The sequence below is a fragment of the Neofelis nebulosa genome, chromosome 1 (assembly GCF_028018385.1).
Source record: "Neofelis nebulosa isolate mNeoNeb1 chromosome 1, mNeoNeb1.pri, whole genome shotgun sequence".
Taxonomy (NCBI): Eukaryota; Metazoa; Chordata; class Mammalia; order Carnivora; family Felidae; genus Neofelis; species Neofelis nebulosa.
Window position 1 is genome coordinate 163,177,473 of NC_080782.1, and position 17,198 is coordinate 163,194,670.

General features: G+C 51.7%; 1 protein-coding gene across 12 annotated transcripts in view; it reads right to left on the minus strand.

Annotated features, from left to right (window-relative positions):
* ARHGEF7 (Rho guanine nucleotide exchange factor 7) overlaps positions 1 to 17,198 on the minus strand; it is a 135,112-nt gene that overhangs the window by 91,574 nt on the left and 26,340 nt on the right. For 10 of the 12 annotated variants that reach the window (XR_009265636.1, XR_009265633.1, XR_009265653.1 and 7 more), the window contains exon 2: positions 13,811 to 13,897. Coding sequence is in view for 6 of the 12 variants with exons in the window: in XM_058742472.1 (XP_058598455.1) it covers positions 13,811 to 13,897 (87 nt within the window). In the remaining 6 variants the exon portion in view is untranslated. Of the gene's footprint in view, positions 1 to 13,810; positions 13,898 to 14,067; positions 14,140 to 17,198 lie in introns of those variants that run through there. The other 2 variants (XM_058742558.1, XM_058742541.1) reach the window with 2 other exon arrangements.

Sequence of the window (17,198 nt, forward strand, 5' to 3'; positions counted from 1 at the left end):
TGAGGAAAGTACACTTCCCACTGTGCCTGTCCTAAGCTGGGCAGGATCCTTGGCCTTTCTGTAAGTTTGAGGGAAACTGCCACAATTCTCCCCACCTCACCAAACCCTAATTTGAGGGACCCAACTGGGTCAGCTTTAAAAACCAAGCTAATTAAGTCAGGCTCTCCAGGGGGACTCTGGAATGTTTTAAAAGCTCCACAACTCTGCAACCCAAGGGGACCCCATCCGTTCTAACCTACAAGTCCTCCCTGAAGGGATGGAAGGGGACGCACCCCCCTCAGCCTGGAGGAAGGTGGGAAGAGACACAGCATGTCCTGTCCTAGCACTTCAAGTACAGACCAGTGAGTTTCCCTCAACTACCCGAGAAAACACCCAATGCAGACTAATATCAAATAGATTGGAAATACATATTCTGGTTAGAAAACTATTTTTTACAAAAACATATGAAGGGCAGATTTCACATCCAAATGTGGCCTGAGAGGCCTCGGACTTTGTTTTGCTTGGTCATCACTCACTGGGAACTGGCCCTCTCGCTGGTTCCCAGGACCTACAGGAACTCCTCAGGGACGCAAACTGCTTCGGGCAACTACCTGCCAGGAAAAGGTCTCCCCTCCCCAGGCGGCCAGCGGGGATTCTGCTGGTTTTTAAAGCCCAAGTAGAGAAGTGAGGACTAAGACATCCTGAGAAGCCTCAAACAAGGTGGGAAAAAGGACAGAGGTGGGAAGGCACCACGCTAAGTGACCAGCATCTTTTCTGGGCAAAAAGAGCACTCAGGATTCTGCAGACTGTACGTGCTCAAGCTCTAGATTCATGCCGCTCCCACTCATCAGTCCTGACATTTTTAACCAAGAGGCCTTACTGGAGAATAAAAGTCCTTCAATAAAGCACTTCCCCTTCAACTGGCCAACACTGACCATCCTATTCAACCGCAAAGCAGAAAGAACACACGTGCAGCCTAGTGCTGTTCAGGAGAATACACTCCTACCCAGGAACCCTACCCAGGGCTCCTACCCAGAAACCCTTTCCCCACTGCGCGAGGCCATGAGGATGCACCGGAGGCTGGGGGAAAGCCTTGCCAGCGACCCCCGGCCAGGCGTGCGGTCGGCCGGGCTGGCCCACACAAGCCGCGCCCCCCCCCCCGCCCCGGTCCAGCACCTAAAGGGACAGATGCAAGCGCACCACAGGCTGGGGGTCCCAGCACAGGGCAGGCCTGCCCCCCTCCTCAGCCGGCACAGCCCTGCCTACACGCCACACGCATCCAGAAGGCATGTCCAACCCAACCCACCTCCGCTCCATCAGTGATTCTACCTGACCCGTCTCCAAAGTCACCCAAGGACAAGGACCAGCCTGCAACAGGAATCTGGGCCCTTTTTAGATTAGGGAACAAAAGGTCAAGAGTTACGTGGGTTTCTTCAATATGCGCCTGCCCACCCTTCCCTGCACCCTCCTAGGGTCTCCCCAGTGAGGGGCTGAGGACAATTCCTATCTCCATATAGGGGGCAGAGACCAGTCTGGACCCCACACAGGGCTCTAGCGCTGGTCTGCTGCTCTCCACAGGACACCTGCACAGCTCCTCAGAGCACAGCTACACATGCTCGCCCAATACAAGTTTCTAACCAGTTTCAAGCCCTTTTTTCTTTTTTCCTTAAGTGAGAGAGACAGACGGGAAGGGACAGAGGGAGAGAGAGAATCCCAAGCAGGCTCCACACTCCGCTCAGAGCCCAACGCAGGGCTGGATCTCATCACCGCGGGATCATGACCTGAGCCAAAATCAAGAGTCGGAAACACTCAACCGACTGAGCCACACACATCGTGTTCTCCCGGCCCCACCTGGCACCCCAGCTCTAGGTCCTTTCTGATTCTAGAAGTCTGTGTGGTCGATATGCCTAAGAGCCTCCCCTGAAGAGCAGAGCCACCAGGTACCCAGGCAGCCCCTACTGTGCTCCACCAGAGGCTCCTGTGCATGCACAGCTGGCCACCTGGCCCCTCAGGCCGACCCTCACCACCAGGACAGGCAGCCACTGCTGACGGAGAAAAGGGGGCTCCCTTTTCAGTTACACCTCAGCCATAAGTCCTTCAGGGAAGCCAGGCCCTGAAGGGAAGAAAACAAAAATTGAAGGAGTGACCGGACCGGAAGGAACAGTGAAGGTGTGAACAGGGGTGGGGAGAAGGGTGAGAGGAGACACCAGACGGGGCTCTACAGACATGCCGAGCCCCTTCACCAGCAGGCTAGCGAGGGCACCTCGGGTGTTTTTACCAAGTCAACCAACATCTACTCCGTGCCTCGTAAGTGACAGACACCAAAAACTCAAGCTTAGAAGCAGGCTGAGGAGTCCACAGTCCGAGCAAGGACATGGCGTTGAACGTGCCACAGAGGGAAACGGCAGGGACCAGGTTGGTGGAGGAGACGTGCAGATGGGGGGCAGAGGCCACGGGGGGCTCCGAGCACAGACAGAATGGGGCACAGGAAGGACCCCCTCCGGGGACACCCTGCTTGAACCTGGCCCCAACACTCATAGCCGAGTGACTGTGGCCATGTTCCTCAACCTCTCCAGCTCCGGGTCTCAGCTCAAGGGAGTCGTCACAAGGTTTCAACGTTAACACGTGAAGCCACTCGCACAGCGCCTAGCACGGCACACACGCTTTGTAAGCATAGTACTCACACTACTACTTTGATGAGCGTAGTACTCCGGACATCTCCAGGAACTTGACATGCCTGGGACAGGAAGTCCAAGAGCAGGGGCAAGGACAGAAGTGGACAAGGGTCAAGTCACAAGAAGTCCCACCCATACAGTAAAGCTCCTGGACGTGACCATCTGAGTAAGGGGGGGGCATGTACAGGGGTGGTTTCAGCAGGGCAGTGCCACGGTCAGGACAGAGGACAGGCCGGAGGCCCCAGGGCCACCCCCCGGGCAGCAGCACATGAGGATCAAGGAACGGAGAGCAAATCAGGCTGTGTACGGGCCTGCCACGGATAGAGGGCAGCCAGACGCAAGCTGACAACATGCCCCTGGCTTCCTCCACACTCCTTCCTCTAGACTGGACAGCGCCCTCGCACGACAACCGGTTACCACTGCACGCCTGGCTGGGCCTCCCGGAGAGGAGCGGGCCCATCTGGGTCCAGGCTGTGGCACAAGCGACATGGACATACCTGACTGCAGAAGGAGCCAACCATGCAGAGCACAAGCGTGTCGGCTCAGTCAGAAAACCGGGGACCTTACCAGGAGTGCTGGAGGCTAGAACATTACAGGACTAAGCCCCCACCGTCCTGCCACGCCGAGACCTGCTCTTCCGTCCCAGAGGCACGACCATCTTCCTGCCGCCTTCGGTCCTCATGCCCCCCCCCGTACCAGTGCCCGTCCCTATCGTGTGCACATCAGCACAAAGAGCCCCCAGCACTAAGAGAGGATGCTTGGTCACCCCCAGCACACCATTTCAATTAACCCTGAGCACAACTGGGGTCGGGGGCTGCTGGTCCCTTCTCCCCCAGTTTGTTTCGTCCGGCTCGGCTAAAGGTGGGAAAGGAGACTGGGGCCACCACTATCGGTGCAGCACCAGGATTACACCCTGCTCGCCAGATACCACAGTCCTGTTCTCGATCCACTCAGGGCTCAGAACGTGACACGACGGCATTGCAGGCGTGCTGTTACAAGCCACAGCAGACGGGGTTTTGCAGAGGTCCCTCAGGGTTGACCCTGAGCAAATTCAAAGGGAGACTGGCTGGGTGGGTGCGATCTAGCCCTTTGCCAGCAGCTTCCTGCCATCGGAGCAGGGAGAAGTCAGAGGTGTGTGTGCAGCAAGACCGGACACAGGTGAACTGATGCCACTTTGAAGACAAAGGCCCACGGCTGGGACCGGAGAGGCCCCAGGACCAAAGAGCGACACCCAGCCAATGGCACCAGGAAACCGGGCCTTCGGTCCCAACCACTAAGAAGTGAATTCTGCCAACCACCTCAGGAGTGTGGAAACCAACGTTCCCCCTCGAGGTCCCCGCTAAGAGCCCCGTCATCCACCACCCGGTCCGTGAGACCCTGAGCACAGAGCCCTGCCAAGCTCCCCAGACCAGTAGCCTCAATGCTGAACAGAGGTGGTAAACAGCGTTGTTTTCAGCCACTCCATCTGTGGTAACTGGTTTCGCAGCAAGAGAAAACCAACATGCTACACTGTCTCACAAAGTGCAAGAACCAGAGATCAATTTTACTGAATAGCTATGTACTCACTGAAACCAAAACTTCTGTTAAGAGACCTATGGGTTCAAATGATCTCTCCCTTTGGCAGAAACAGGAATGTCTCATTTCATTTGATGGATTTAGTGTAACACAGAAGACTATAATTAACAAATTAGTTTTACTGACCATGAAAAAAACATAACCTATTTTTTAAAAACTTACATAAGCAGCATTTCCTGTTCTGGAAAAAGTAACCAGAAGGCTACCAGAAGTAACTTCTAGGACCAATTCTCCCCTCAGCTTAGGACGGTCAGCAGTGGGTTCTTGCAGCCTAGAACTGGGCCAGCAACAGAACTTTGTGGCACACGACACAGTGTCTGCGATACATTTCCCAAGGATGCAGATAACGAATGGTATTCTACAGATTGGAACCAGTCTTCAGACCCAAGTGAAGTCACCAAGTGAAAGGGAACAGGCCATCTAATGCTGTGCCATGATCCTGCAGGTCCTACTCAACCAAGCAGGGCCTCATTTCAAAAGCACCATGTCTGAACTGGCCTGGCCACATGTCTGGAAAATCTCCAGGCTACCCTTCTTACAGAAGCACCTTAAAAGTTTCTTCAAAGCATGAAAAAGCTCTGAGAAGAAGCTCTGACAAAACCGGACAGCTATGAAAGGACGAAACAGCTAGAATTTTAAAGACTTTTTTTTCATGTTTGTTAGAAAGACAGTGAGACTGCAGAGGAGGGGCGGAGAGAGGAAAACAGAGGATCCGAAGCAGGCGCCACCCTGACAGCAGTGAGCCCAATATGGTGCTCAAACCCACGAACCAGGAGATCATGATCTGAGCTGAAGTCGGACGCCCAACTGAGCCACCCAGGTGTGCTGAAACCACCAGCGTTTTAAAAACAAGTGCCTTTTAGGGGCGCCTGGGTGGCGCAGTCGGTTGAGCCTCCGACTTCAGCCAGGTCACGATCTCGCGGTCCGTGAGTTCGAGCCCCGCGTCAGGCTCTGGGCTGATGGCTTGGAGCCTGGAGCCTGTTTCCGATTCTGTGTCTCCCTCTCTCTCTGCCCCTCCCCCGTTCATGCTCTGTCTCTCTCTGTCCCAAAAATAAATAAAAAACGTGGAAAAAAAATTAAAAAAAATAAATAAATAAAAAAAAATAAAAAATAAAAACAAGTGCCTTTTGAGAGCAACAAGCAAACATTATCAACACGATAAACTGATGTAGAAATATTACAGTATCCCATCCTCTGCCTCTCAGAGGACCACACAGACAGGTCCCAAGACCTAGGGATGCTCTTGAAACCTAGATCTCACAGAGAAGGAAAAGGAGTCCCAAAGGCCCGGACATCCTCTATTGTTCTTGAACATTCCCGCAAGTTTTCTGGCAGTCTACCTTCATACAGGCCCAATTCATCAGTCCCCGTGTTGAGGTCTGGCCTAAGAGGAGAGGAAGTCCACCCTCAAAGCACAACTGAGCCGTCCTAAATTCATCGGTGCTACACGTGATCACAGTCCTGCACACAGACACCTCTCCAGCAGCTTGTCATGGCTGAGACCAGGCTTCCTGCAGAAGCACCAGCCATCATTCCGAGGAAGCATGTCCGAGTGGCCCACCAGACCACTGTGACAGGAGCTAGAGAAGATGGGGCTAGCCATCACTTTAAGTGCTTAAAGCTGAACACTGATGAATTCAATTTTAGGACTTCTCCTACCCTTCCTCCTTAGTCTTGGGCATTCAACAGTTTCAGCGAGAGCCTACTACATGCCAGCACGGGGGACAGAAGTACAAGACGACCCAGTGCATGGATACTGCCCTCCACGTTGACACTCCAGCGAGAAGAGCAGTGTGTATACACACACACACACACACACACACACACACACACACACACACACAGTACGCACTGAATACGGCCCTGTCTGCAGCCACGGAGTAGGGTCACCTGATCCAGCATCATGAGGAGACCTCCTGAAGTTGGTCTAAGGCAGCACTTCCTGCAGTGGAAGGAGTTCGTGCACGCACAAGCTCCAAGTTGACATCACGGCCCGTGTCCAATCAGACCCACGCTGATCACTGGCAAAGCGAAGCGGACAGGTCTACTGCAGGATGTCGGGCACAGAGCACCACACTGGACTGCAGCAGACTCCCCGTCCAACGGCCATGGTTTCTGCTCAGGCCAGAGCCTCGTCCTCTCGGACTCTGTTTTCACACCCCTCTGTGGTCCGTGAGAAAATCATCCCTACGCTTTGCATGAAACCAAAGTATGCAACTCCTGCCACGGAAACTATTCTAACTGCGGGTCAAGGGTCATCAACTCTTCCCTGGATTTTCGCCCTCTCCTCTTCTGGTTTTCTTGCCTTTGCCCTAGACTCCCTGTGGTCTACGCCCCAAAGAGCAGCCAAGATGATTCCCCAGACTCTGGTCACATTACCTCATGGGTCTGCCCCGGCAGCCCCAACTCACGGAGGGCAGCCCAACGTCCTCGGGTGATCTACAAGACCCCCTATGTCATCTGGCCCAACAGCACCTTGGTCTCCTGCTCTGCTCTCCCCTCAGGTCCAAGGAGTCTGGATTTCAGCCTAAGACCCAAAGCAGAATCAGAGTCACGAAAACGGAAGTCAGATTTGCATTTGAGGGAAACCAGCCTAGAGAAGGACAAGAGAGGAGCTGGATTGCCACAGGGCCGCCGCAGTAATCTAGGTAGGGGGTATCAGTGGCCAGCGCGGAGCGAGAGAAGAGCACCATAGCGTCCGGGGAGAGTGGGCTGGGGAGACGTCAGGAGCAGCTCCCTGCCGAGGCTCACAGGCCACCCTGGACCTGCCCACCACCCGGGCACACCTGAGGGATGCTCGGACCACTCCCTTGTGGCAGTCTCCCAGGGACATACGCATGTCCCACACACATCTGTGGGTCGATGGGAAACGAGGCCACAGGGACCTCCTCGGGTCCCCTCCCACTCCCACGTGTTACAAGCGCAAAGACCCAGCTGTGCTACTGAAGATCCTCTGCCTTCTGCCTCCACCCAGGCTGTGGGGAGTTGGCTCAACAGACTACAGCCAACGAAGCCAAGTGCCACCACCCAGCCTAGGGAGGCGAGCAGATGGCCAGGGGCAGCAGGGAGGGAGGGAAGCAGAACTACGCCCTCACAGTAGCAAAAAGCCACAGGATGCGCACACCCATGGTAGTGGTGCCAGTACCTGCTGAGCAGCCAGTTAAGACACGGTCCTACAAGTCTCACGTGAGCCTGGTCGACCAGCCACACTCAAACTACTTTCGACAGTTGTCCACAGAGGCCCAGCAGGGGCCAGGTCCCCAAGCTGGTGGCTTGTTGAAGAGACAGAACACGGCAGTGAAAACTGCGATCCAAGCTGCGCAGTAACCTCCTGAGTGTGCGGCCCAGTGCCCGCCTGTGGCCTAGTCCCCTTCCTGGGGGCAGAGACCCGTCCTCGCTCCTCACCCCATGTTCTCCTGCACCACCCATCCACAGGAGCCTTCAAAACACAAAACCTGGGTCCACGGTAGGTCCTGCCATTACCAAGGTCAGGCAGGGGGATGAAGGCACCTGGGAAGCTAGGACAGCTCTCAGCGCACCCGAGAGGGTGCTGCTCCGACTGCGTAGCAGAAGCGGCACCCCATGGCAGGTCTCTCACAGCGAGGTGGACACGGGCCAAGGTCCAAAACTGGGTCTCACCGTTCCGCCTCCCATCACCAGGACCAGGGACGCAGCTCACCCGGCTAGGCCAGGCTGCCTGGGCCTGTACCCGAGACTTTATCTCGCCTGAGATTAACAGGACTGGTGACAGAAATGTACGACATGAACCACCCTCACTCCTCCCCTCCCTACACTCGGCTCAGCTCACTGTCCCTGCCTCTCTGCAGGGGCTGCACAAGGACGGTCCCCATGCAGGAGTCTCGTGGCAAGCCAGGACGCTACAGAGTCCTCTGACACAAGCTCTGGACTGTAGGCAGATGCCCATCTCCCAGGGCCTCAGGCTCCTGGCCATGCTGCGGGGTCACGAAGGGTGCGACCAGTCACAGCTGGTTCAAGATCGAGGGGGTTTGGGGGCGCCCGGGGGGCTCAGTCGGTTAAATGTCGGACTTGATTTCGGCTCAGATCATGATCTTACAGTTCTTGAGTTCAAGCCCCACATTGGGCTCTGTGCCGACAGCTAGGAACCTGGAGCCTGCTTCAGATTTCTGTGTCTCCCTCTCTCTCTCTACCCCTCCCCTGCTTGTGCTCTGTCCCCCTCTTAAAAATAAACACACACACAAAAGAAAGATCTAGTAGGTTAGTACACGTTTTACCACAGGGTCTGGAGCTGCTTGTTCCTCTCTGCTGCAGGCCTCCCAGAGCCACCACCAGGGCGGACCAGCCGTCCAACCCTACGGTCCAGCACTAACAGAATGCGGCCCTCCCGATTCAAAGTTCCTCAGAATTTCAGCCGGTGCCAGCAGAGCATTAAGCCAAATCCAGAGCCCTAGGAGACCTCAGGGTGCCCAGCCCCGCCACCAGCTCAACTCGGAGGACTAACCTGTGGCCCTTGCCACGAGTCAGTTGGACAGTGTCACGTTAGCACCATCCCACAGCTTAACTTGCACTCCAGGCCTCAGCATGCTCACAGGAGCTCTGTGGAACCGCCAGCGTGGAGTACAAATCCTGCCCGTTGACCTGTTGGGCCGGGCCCCAAGACCCGCCCGCCACCCCAGGTCTATCGCCCCCTCTGCCGGATAGTCGCAAGTACACAGTACATACAAAATGCACGGGCACGTTACTTGTATTCAACAAATGTCAGTCCCCTTCATTTCAAAGATGACAGCCTCTTAATGTAGACTGACACCGTCCAACACAGACCAGCCCCCAGATGGGCTGCTGAGACCCTGAAATGTGACCAAACCAGAACGGGAGGAGCTTGTGCCAAATACAAACCAAACTATAAAGACCTGATGTGCAAAAAACATTATCTCAACAAGCAGATGTTGAGACATCAGGAATACTCTAGGTTAAAAAGCTTATTAAACCGAGCTTCACGTTTTTTACTTCATGTAGTTACTGCAGTTTTGAACTACAAAGGAGGTTCACACTGCATGTGCAGGACTGCACCATCTATGCGACAGCCACCCCACAGATCTCAAGTTGGGGGAAGGCCTAACCGGTTTTCTACACTGGAAAATCAACCTGGGTGCACAGGGACTAATCGTTCACCCTACAAGACACCTTGGCAAGACACAAATACTGAAGACAGAGGGTCAACTTTGACACTTTTTGCCAGGAAAAGGTAAAGATAGCTACAACATCTGAGGAGAATTTTTCTTTGCTTTTAGTACCCACCAGATGTTCACAGGATAATCATCTCCCAAATTTAACTCAACTTCCTCAAAGGCAAGTTCTGACAAAGGCATGATGAATGAACTTCAAGAGTTTCTTCAATAAAACCAGTCAAGTACTAGGTCATGACACCAGCCATTTCCAGCTCACTACCGTGCCAACCGTGACGAGGACGAAGGAAAACACCCTGCTGTGTGACCTCAACTACACCTTCGTACACAGTTGTAGTGAGGCTCAACCACCCAGCTGCCCAGATCTAAGACAAAGGTAACCCCTGGGGGGCATCCCTCCCTAGGGAAAGGACTAGAAATACACTTTTGACTTTGCTTTAATTCTGAAGCCTTTGTCAACAAGTTTTAACTTTCCAAGTAAGCCAATTTTAACTTTAGTAGTATTTTTAAATATTCTTTTGGACAAAATTTCAATCATAATCTTGATTAAAAATCTCAAAGAGCATCAAATACTATACGTGGTAGTATAACAGAAGAACCTATCCTTCAAAAATACAGCCAAGAGTGTTTTTGGAAACATGCAGGGCGATGTTTTCCAAAACCTCCCCGCTAACCTACTAACTCCATCAGTCCGGCCGATTCCAATGCTAGAGAGGCCACCCAAAGGCCTCCTCATTCTCTGGACATCAAAGCAAAGGAAAGCCTCCCCCCTCACACAGAGGGCGATGGGCACCGTCAGCAACAGGCCTGTGACGTGCCTGCAGCCAGAGCACCTGCCTGCGCAGGGCAGCCCCTCCCACTGGCACAAAGCAAAGTGGCAGAGACGAGTGACAACCTAGGAGGAAACGCTAGGAGGAAACGCTCGGAGGTTTGCGACTTCGGTTGCCTCTTCCAGCAGCCTTCTTTGTCACCCTGTCCTTCTCATGCAAGCGCAGTGCGGGGAATCTGAAGCGCCCCACATCTGCTTCACCATCTACCCAGAAATAGGCACACCGAGGAGGACACAAAAGAGAAAAGCCAAAACATTTGGCCCAAGGGGCTTCCATCCCCAGAGATCAAGAAAACACCCAACAGGAACAAGTAGTGCCTGCCTGTTGCTGCTGGAAAGGCAAAGGGAGAAAAACGTCTCCGGAGACAACCTGGCAGGTGTTCACGGCATTTAAAAGCCCCTACACCTTTGCCCTAGCAGCGCCCCATCGGACGATCAGGGAACACACATGCACGGCCCCAACAGCAGTTGGTGGCCAATGCAGAGCACGGAGAGGTTGTGCTCTGCCTGCTCACTGCCAGACCATGGCTGTGAGAACTCAAGACCGAGGAGGGAAGTAAGTAGCACGTCAAAGTCCTTGAGAAAATGTTACCAATAAAGACATGATTGAGAACTGAAACCAGAGACCAAATGGAGAATAGGGAAAACTATACAAGGCAGCACTTACCACGAGCAAGATTCTCTCCCTCACCCAGGTGGCATGTACTTAGGACAATTCTGTCCCTGCCACATATACCAGGCAAACCAGGGTTTCTCCACACATTCTCCAAGGTAACTGGACCACAGTACCAGCACCTCAGTCAGGAAGTTTAAGAGAACTATCAACTGTAATTACCCATAGTTTTAAATGAGGTCAGCTCTCATCAGATCTTACTTTACTACACTATTAGAAACATGGAAAAAAAAACTTGAATTCTTATCAAACTACACACTATTCCAGGATATGAAAGATTCAAATAAGATGCATGATAGGCAGCAAAGAAAAACTGAGAAATAGGAAAAGTTCAAAGCCATACATGTGGTTTTCCTACAGGTTTTATCCCCCCCCCCCCCGCCAAATTTAAAAAATGTTTTCCAACTTAAAATGTAAATGGTCTCTCAAACTTTAATAAATACAAAATTTACAAACTTCCTTTAAATTTAAAACTCTTTTCACGATCAGAACCACCCACTGGGGGAAATACCTCATTTTCTGCAGCTAATTAAGATGCGGACCAAAACAACGGATACAGTAACCACAGCGCTTGGTTCCTCTGCTCCTGAAAGAAATCCTGGCATAGCTTAAGATGCTAGTAAAACATTCCCAGAATAATCTGTTACAAACACGCTTCGGTCTCAACTCTTGGAAAAAGGCACCTTGACAGATACCAGAACAGAAGGTAACCTGGAGTTCAAGCGATTAGTTTCAGGGTCTGTGTTTGTAATTTCCAACAGTTTCTCTCATCATTCAGAAGGTCGTAAAAATGAAACATGTCAAGCCAAGAACACCTTTCAGAAGTGCAAAGTCCTTCCCTTCCCATTCCCTTTCTATGTATCTCTCTTTAAAAACCCTGGGAGGGGTGCCTGGGTGGCTCAGTCGGTTGAGCGTCCGACTTTGGCTCAGGTCATGATCTCGCAGTCCATGAGTTTGAGCCCCACGTCGGGCTCTGTGCTGACAGCTCAGAGCCTGGAGCCTGTTTCAGATTCTGTGTCTCCCTCTCTCTGACCCTCCCCTGTTCATGCTGTCTCAAAAATAAGTAAAGGTTAAAAAAAAAAATTAAAAATTAAAAAAACAAAAAAAAACCCTGGGAAACTGCTGCAAGTGGTCCACATGCAAGGCCACCTTTCAGGGAATAGGCCAGTCCCTTCACACCACAGATCAGAACGAGTCTGGAAGCCCAAGTAGGGTTCACACCATATAGAACTCATTTTTCAGGGTAACTTCCTACAACAAAACAAAAACCAGAGTGACTCAACAATGTGAGAGTTTTGATGTGTTTTGTTATTTTCATTATCCTAGGCAATTAGGAGTTTGAAGTGTGACTTACTACGGAAACTGAAAGTATGCTAACAAAACGTGCCTCTCAAATGTATTTATCGAATTTAAAATTTAAAACACTCTTTAAAAACTAGCCACAAGTTTCTTTATAAACAAAAAAATTAATTATTTGCTATCAACTGCAGATTTATTGAAGGCCTACTATAATGCCAAGAACTGTTCTAGATGCTTGGGATAAGTTAGTGACCTCTCCTAGAGCATCATTAAACTCTTTGTTATAAAGATAGACAGGATATGAAATTTCAACAGCAGCCTCTGGAGAGCAAAGGGTAAAGGGTTTTTAAGACTCAACTTTAATACTTTCTTACAGAGTCCTACACTGAACACTGAAGTTGTGAGGTTGTAAATTTAATGTTTAATGTGCAAACTGAATTTCAAATTTACTATCACAACCAAAACTGAGTAGTTTGATGAAAACAGTCTCACAACAAAGGTCAAGGAAAAGCAAACATTGCTACCAGGGACACATATTCTCACAGCCCAATAGGGGAGTCCAGGACAAGATGACAAAGCCTTTGTGAAACGTTGCCCCCTCCTAAACAGCCCTAGGGTCTCCGGGATCTCTACTAAGCCTTTCAGGTACCTGTAAGGGACTTCCTCACAGACCTCAAATACTACAAAAGAGATACCTTAATGTTCACAATCACGCAGAAGAACAGGATTTTGGTTTCTTGATGCCAGTGTAACTTCAACAAATGAGTTGCCATGAAACTTGCCCTCACCAACTGGACTTCTAGATTTCTCCCAAGAAACCCACACTAAGACTGTCCTAGAAGGGGAAAACTTTATAGAATCCTCTTACACAACAGATTCCACCGGAGATGCATTCATATACTCTTCTACACCAGCCTGCTCAAACTCAGCTCAGCTCTGATAAGGAAACAGGTGGTAAAGCAGCAGCAGGAAACGATGGAAGCACAGACGTGACCACAACCACTTCGAGCTGGAGTTCCCAAATGAAACAATGTCTAGGTTTCCGGATCAAAAGCACTACCCCAAGGTTAGGAAAACTCATATGGTAAAATGAGCTGTAAAGGAGGTTTCCAGAGAACTGCCGCTGAAAGACCGTATTTAGAACAGTGACAAAACCTTACACAGCAGACACACCCCGCCGGGTACACTCCCCAAGACGTAGGTTTACCTCCAACCTAAACACCGCCTACCTTCTGGCGGTAGGAAAAAAAAGCAGAGAAAGGAGTGAGGCTGGGAGGGCTTGGGGTCCTTTCATTTGTGCCCGGTTTTGCCCGCTTACCTGCTAGGAATTCTGAGGGGCTGACCCAGCCCTGAATGCGGGTCCCCCGGGGAACCCTAAAAGCACAGGCTAAGGCAGGGAACAAGGAATCGACCGCACCCCTTAGGAACGGTTCTCGCAAACGCGTGACACCTATCCACGAGCTCCTGAGGCTCTTCTTCAGAGCGACGACAGCCCAGTTCGGGGCTGCACGCAGCGGCCCCTCCCCGCCCCGCGACCGCGCTAGCTCCCTGCCCCCGGGCCTCCGGGCGCCGCCAGCCCGGCCCGCCCCCCTCCTGGCGCCCCGCGCCCGCTCACCTCCAGCCGCAGGGAGGCCCCGCAGCCTCGCAGGAACTCGCGGATATTGCTCAGGCACTCGCTCTCGCTCCGGGGCTCCGGGTAAACCTGCAACACAGAGCACAGGCGCTGAGCGGCGGCGCGGAGGGCGCGGACGCGACCCAGGGCGGCGCCGGCAAGCGGCCCCGGGCGAGAGGACGCGGACGGGCGGCCCCGGCGGCCCGGAGGGACCCCGGCCGCCCCTGACGCCCGCCCGCTGGGCCGCCGCCGCGGCTCACCGTCTTTCCTTCCTCTGGGCTGCACCAATCTCAGGCCCCAGCCCTCTCCAGGAAGTGGGCCGCCACCGGAAGTGACGTATTCAGACCGCGCCCCGGCCGGCCAGCGTACCGCCTTTTCCGGCCTCGCCCTCGCGCCGGCAGACGCGGTGCACCTGGCCCCACGCGCGGCGGCCTCTCCCCTGCACCTGGCCCCACCCACGGCCTCCTCCTCCTCCTCCGCCTCCTCCTCCTCCTCCTCCTCCTCCCCACAGCACTTTGTCCTTGTCCTCGGACGCGGCGCACCTGGCCCCACCCGCGGCCCCAGTCTCGGGCTCCTCCTCCACCTCCTCCTCCTCCATCCTCACCCGCGCCCAGCACCGGGTCCTTGTCCTCCGACACACGGCGCGCCTGCGCACCTGGTCCCACGCGCGGCCTCCTCCACCCAGCGCGTGGTTCTCATCCTCTGACACGGCCCACCTGAACCAGCCCACGCGGCGCAGACTCCTCCCGGCACTTGGCCCTCATCCTCGCCTGGCCCCAGCGGACACAGCCCGCCCTGCCCAGAGGGTCCCGGAGAGCAGGGCCTCAGCGGTGAGCAACCCTGAAGGGGCTGGAGGGAACCCTATCTTCAGTTCTTCCCAGCCACCGGCTTAGGAGAGTGGAACCGGTATTCTATTACGAGGATTTAGAATAATTGGCAATATAAATTATGCATGTTGGGATTGAAGTGCAATGTTTTCCTTCCTGAATACACACCACGTGCTTCATTAATGATTAACCAGAATAGCCAGTTACACATCAGTGAGCAAGTCAGCTAGGAAGCAATTGTCTGCGGCCTCCACCACGGGCGGAGAGCGTCGAGGAGGGCCCGGTGCAGGCTGCCAAGAGAGAACTTTGAGGGCTACCTGCCACACGTGTGAGGAGTTACTGACAGCCTCCCGGACCAGAAAGGTCAAGAAAACCGAGAGCAATCAAGAGAGAAGCCGGAGACATGAGAAGGGCCCTTTGTCGTTCTGACACATAAGAAGACTAAGTTTTGGGAGCTACACTACAGCATCTTCCAGAACTCTAGCATCTGAGGACATTCAGGGCACTTTTGTCCTTGTATGGGGATATCACAGCATTCCATCAGGCCTTACAGGAATACTTTGGTTTCATTTCAAGCTTGGGTCTTTTAAAGTTATGAATCAAAACGAAAAACAAGGGTGTTAAGAAGTACAAAGAGGGCAAAAATCAGACCCTTTTTTTCCTACAATTTAAAAATCCTTAGAAGAAATTGCCAACATATTTCCTCCAAATTGAATGGATTTTTTTTTTTTTCTGTGAACAGATAAACCAAAGCTGCTTCCTGGTCCATTTGCTCCTCTCCATAAAAGAATTTTGAAAAAGTATGCACCAAATACGCATGCTTAATAATTTTAAGTAGTTGCAAAGCTTTAATTTCTGATGTCTTGAGGACATTTTGAAAGTGTTAAATATGCTTTAAAATTATGTCCAGTAGCACAAAAAACAATAGAAATAGCCATTCTCCATCTTAAAAAATTATGAACAAATTCCTTGTTTAAAAGTCAGACATTTTACATTCTTTTCTCCTTCAACGTCTTTCCATTCCACTTCCTGCAACAAAACAGTTTGCTAAAGTAAGACATTTTTATACTAAACCGTTTTTACTGATCACTGTTTTTGTTTGCTTGGGTTTTTTTGTTTTGGCAAGAGACCCATACAAATACAGTCCACGTCCTCATTCATTCACGGATTCTGTGCAAATTCATCTACTCAATAAAATTTGTTTGTAACCCCAAAATCAATACTGGCGGCACTTTCCCAGTCATTCATATAGACACGTGCAGAGCAGTGACAAATTTGAACAGCCTTTATGCACACATTCCCAGCTAAACTTGAACAAGACTGTGTTCTGCCCTCTTGCTTCAGCTCCTAAGGTAAGCAGATGTCCTTTTCACCGTCTACTGGCATCACGTTTTTCACATTTTTGTGGTTCTTCTTGGTGACTTTGCTGTTTTAAATGGCCCCCAAGCGTAGCGCTAAAGCACTGTCTAATGTTCCTAAGCGCAAGAAGGCTGTGATGTGCCTTACAGAGAAAATACGTGTGTTAGATAAGCTTCGTTCAGGCCTGAGTTACAGTGCTGTTGGCCGTGAGTTCAACGTTAATGAATCAACAATACGGTACATCCAGAAAAAGGAAGACGATATTCGCCGATCTGTACGTGAGGCTGCTCCAGAAAGTGCTAAAGTAACATCTATAGTGCGTGATGCGGCTATGGAAAAGATGGAAAAGCAGCTAAATTTGTGGATTCAGGAGATGACAACCAATAAAAAGAGCATGATAGACAGTGTTGTTGTGAGGTTGAAAGCCAAGGAAATTTACAGTCATGTTACCCAGGGTCAGGAAAAGGTTAAACCCTTCTCAGCTAGTGCAGGCTGGCTTGCACGTTTCAAAAGGCGATACCACATGAAAAACGTTAAACTTGGACGTAAGGCAGGTCCTGCAGATGAGGAAGCTGCAGAAGAATTTAAAAAGTATCTGCTAAGCATTATACATGAAAAGGGTTATATGGAAGAGCAGGTTTTCAACGCTGATGAGACAGGCTTGTTTTACAAGAATGTTGGCAGACGAACCTATATAATGCAAATGGCCTCCAAGGCTCCTGGCTTTAAATCATTCAAAGACCGTGCAACCTTGCTATTATGTGCCAATGCCAAGGGTGACTTTAAGTGCAAACCCCTCATGGTACACAGAGCACAAAACCCTCGAGCCCTTCGAGGGAAAAATCTGAACCGTATGCCAGTCCATTGGAGGTGGAACAAAAAGGCGTGGATGGCGTCTGAAATATTCTGGGATTGGTTCCACAACTGCTTCATCCCAGAAGCTGAACGCTACCTCCATAGCAAAAACCTTGCCTTCAGGATTTTACTAATTTTGGATAGTGCCCCAGTTCATTGCCATGAAGAACTTGAAAATGCCCACCCTGACATAGAAGTTCTCTTCATGCCCCCAAACACTGCTTCTCTCATCCAACCCCTCAGTCAGGGGATAATAAAAGCTTTCAAGGCCCACTACACCAGGGAGCTTTATAGCAAGGCTTTTGAGGCTCTTGATGCCAACAAGGAAACCACCATGATGGACTACTGGA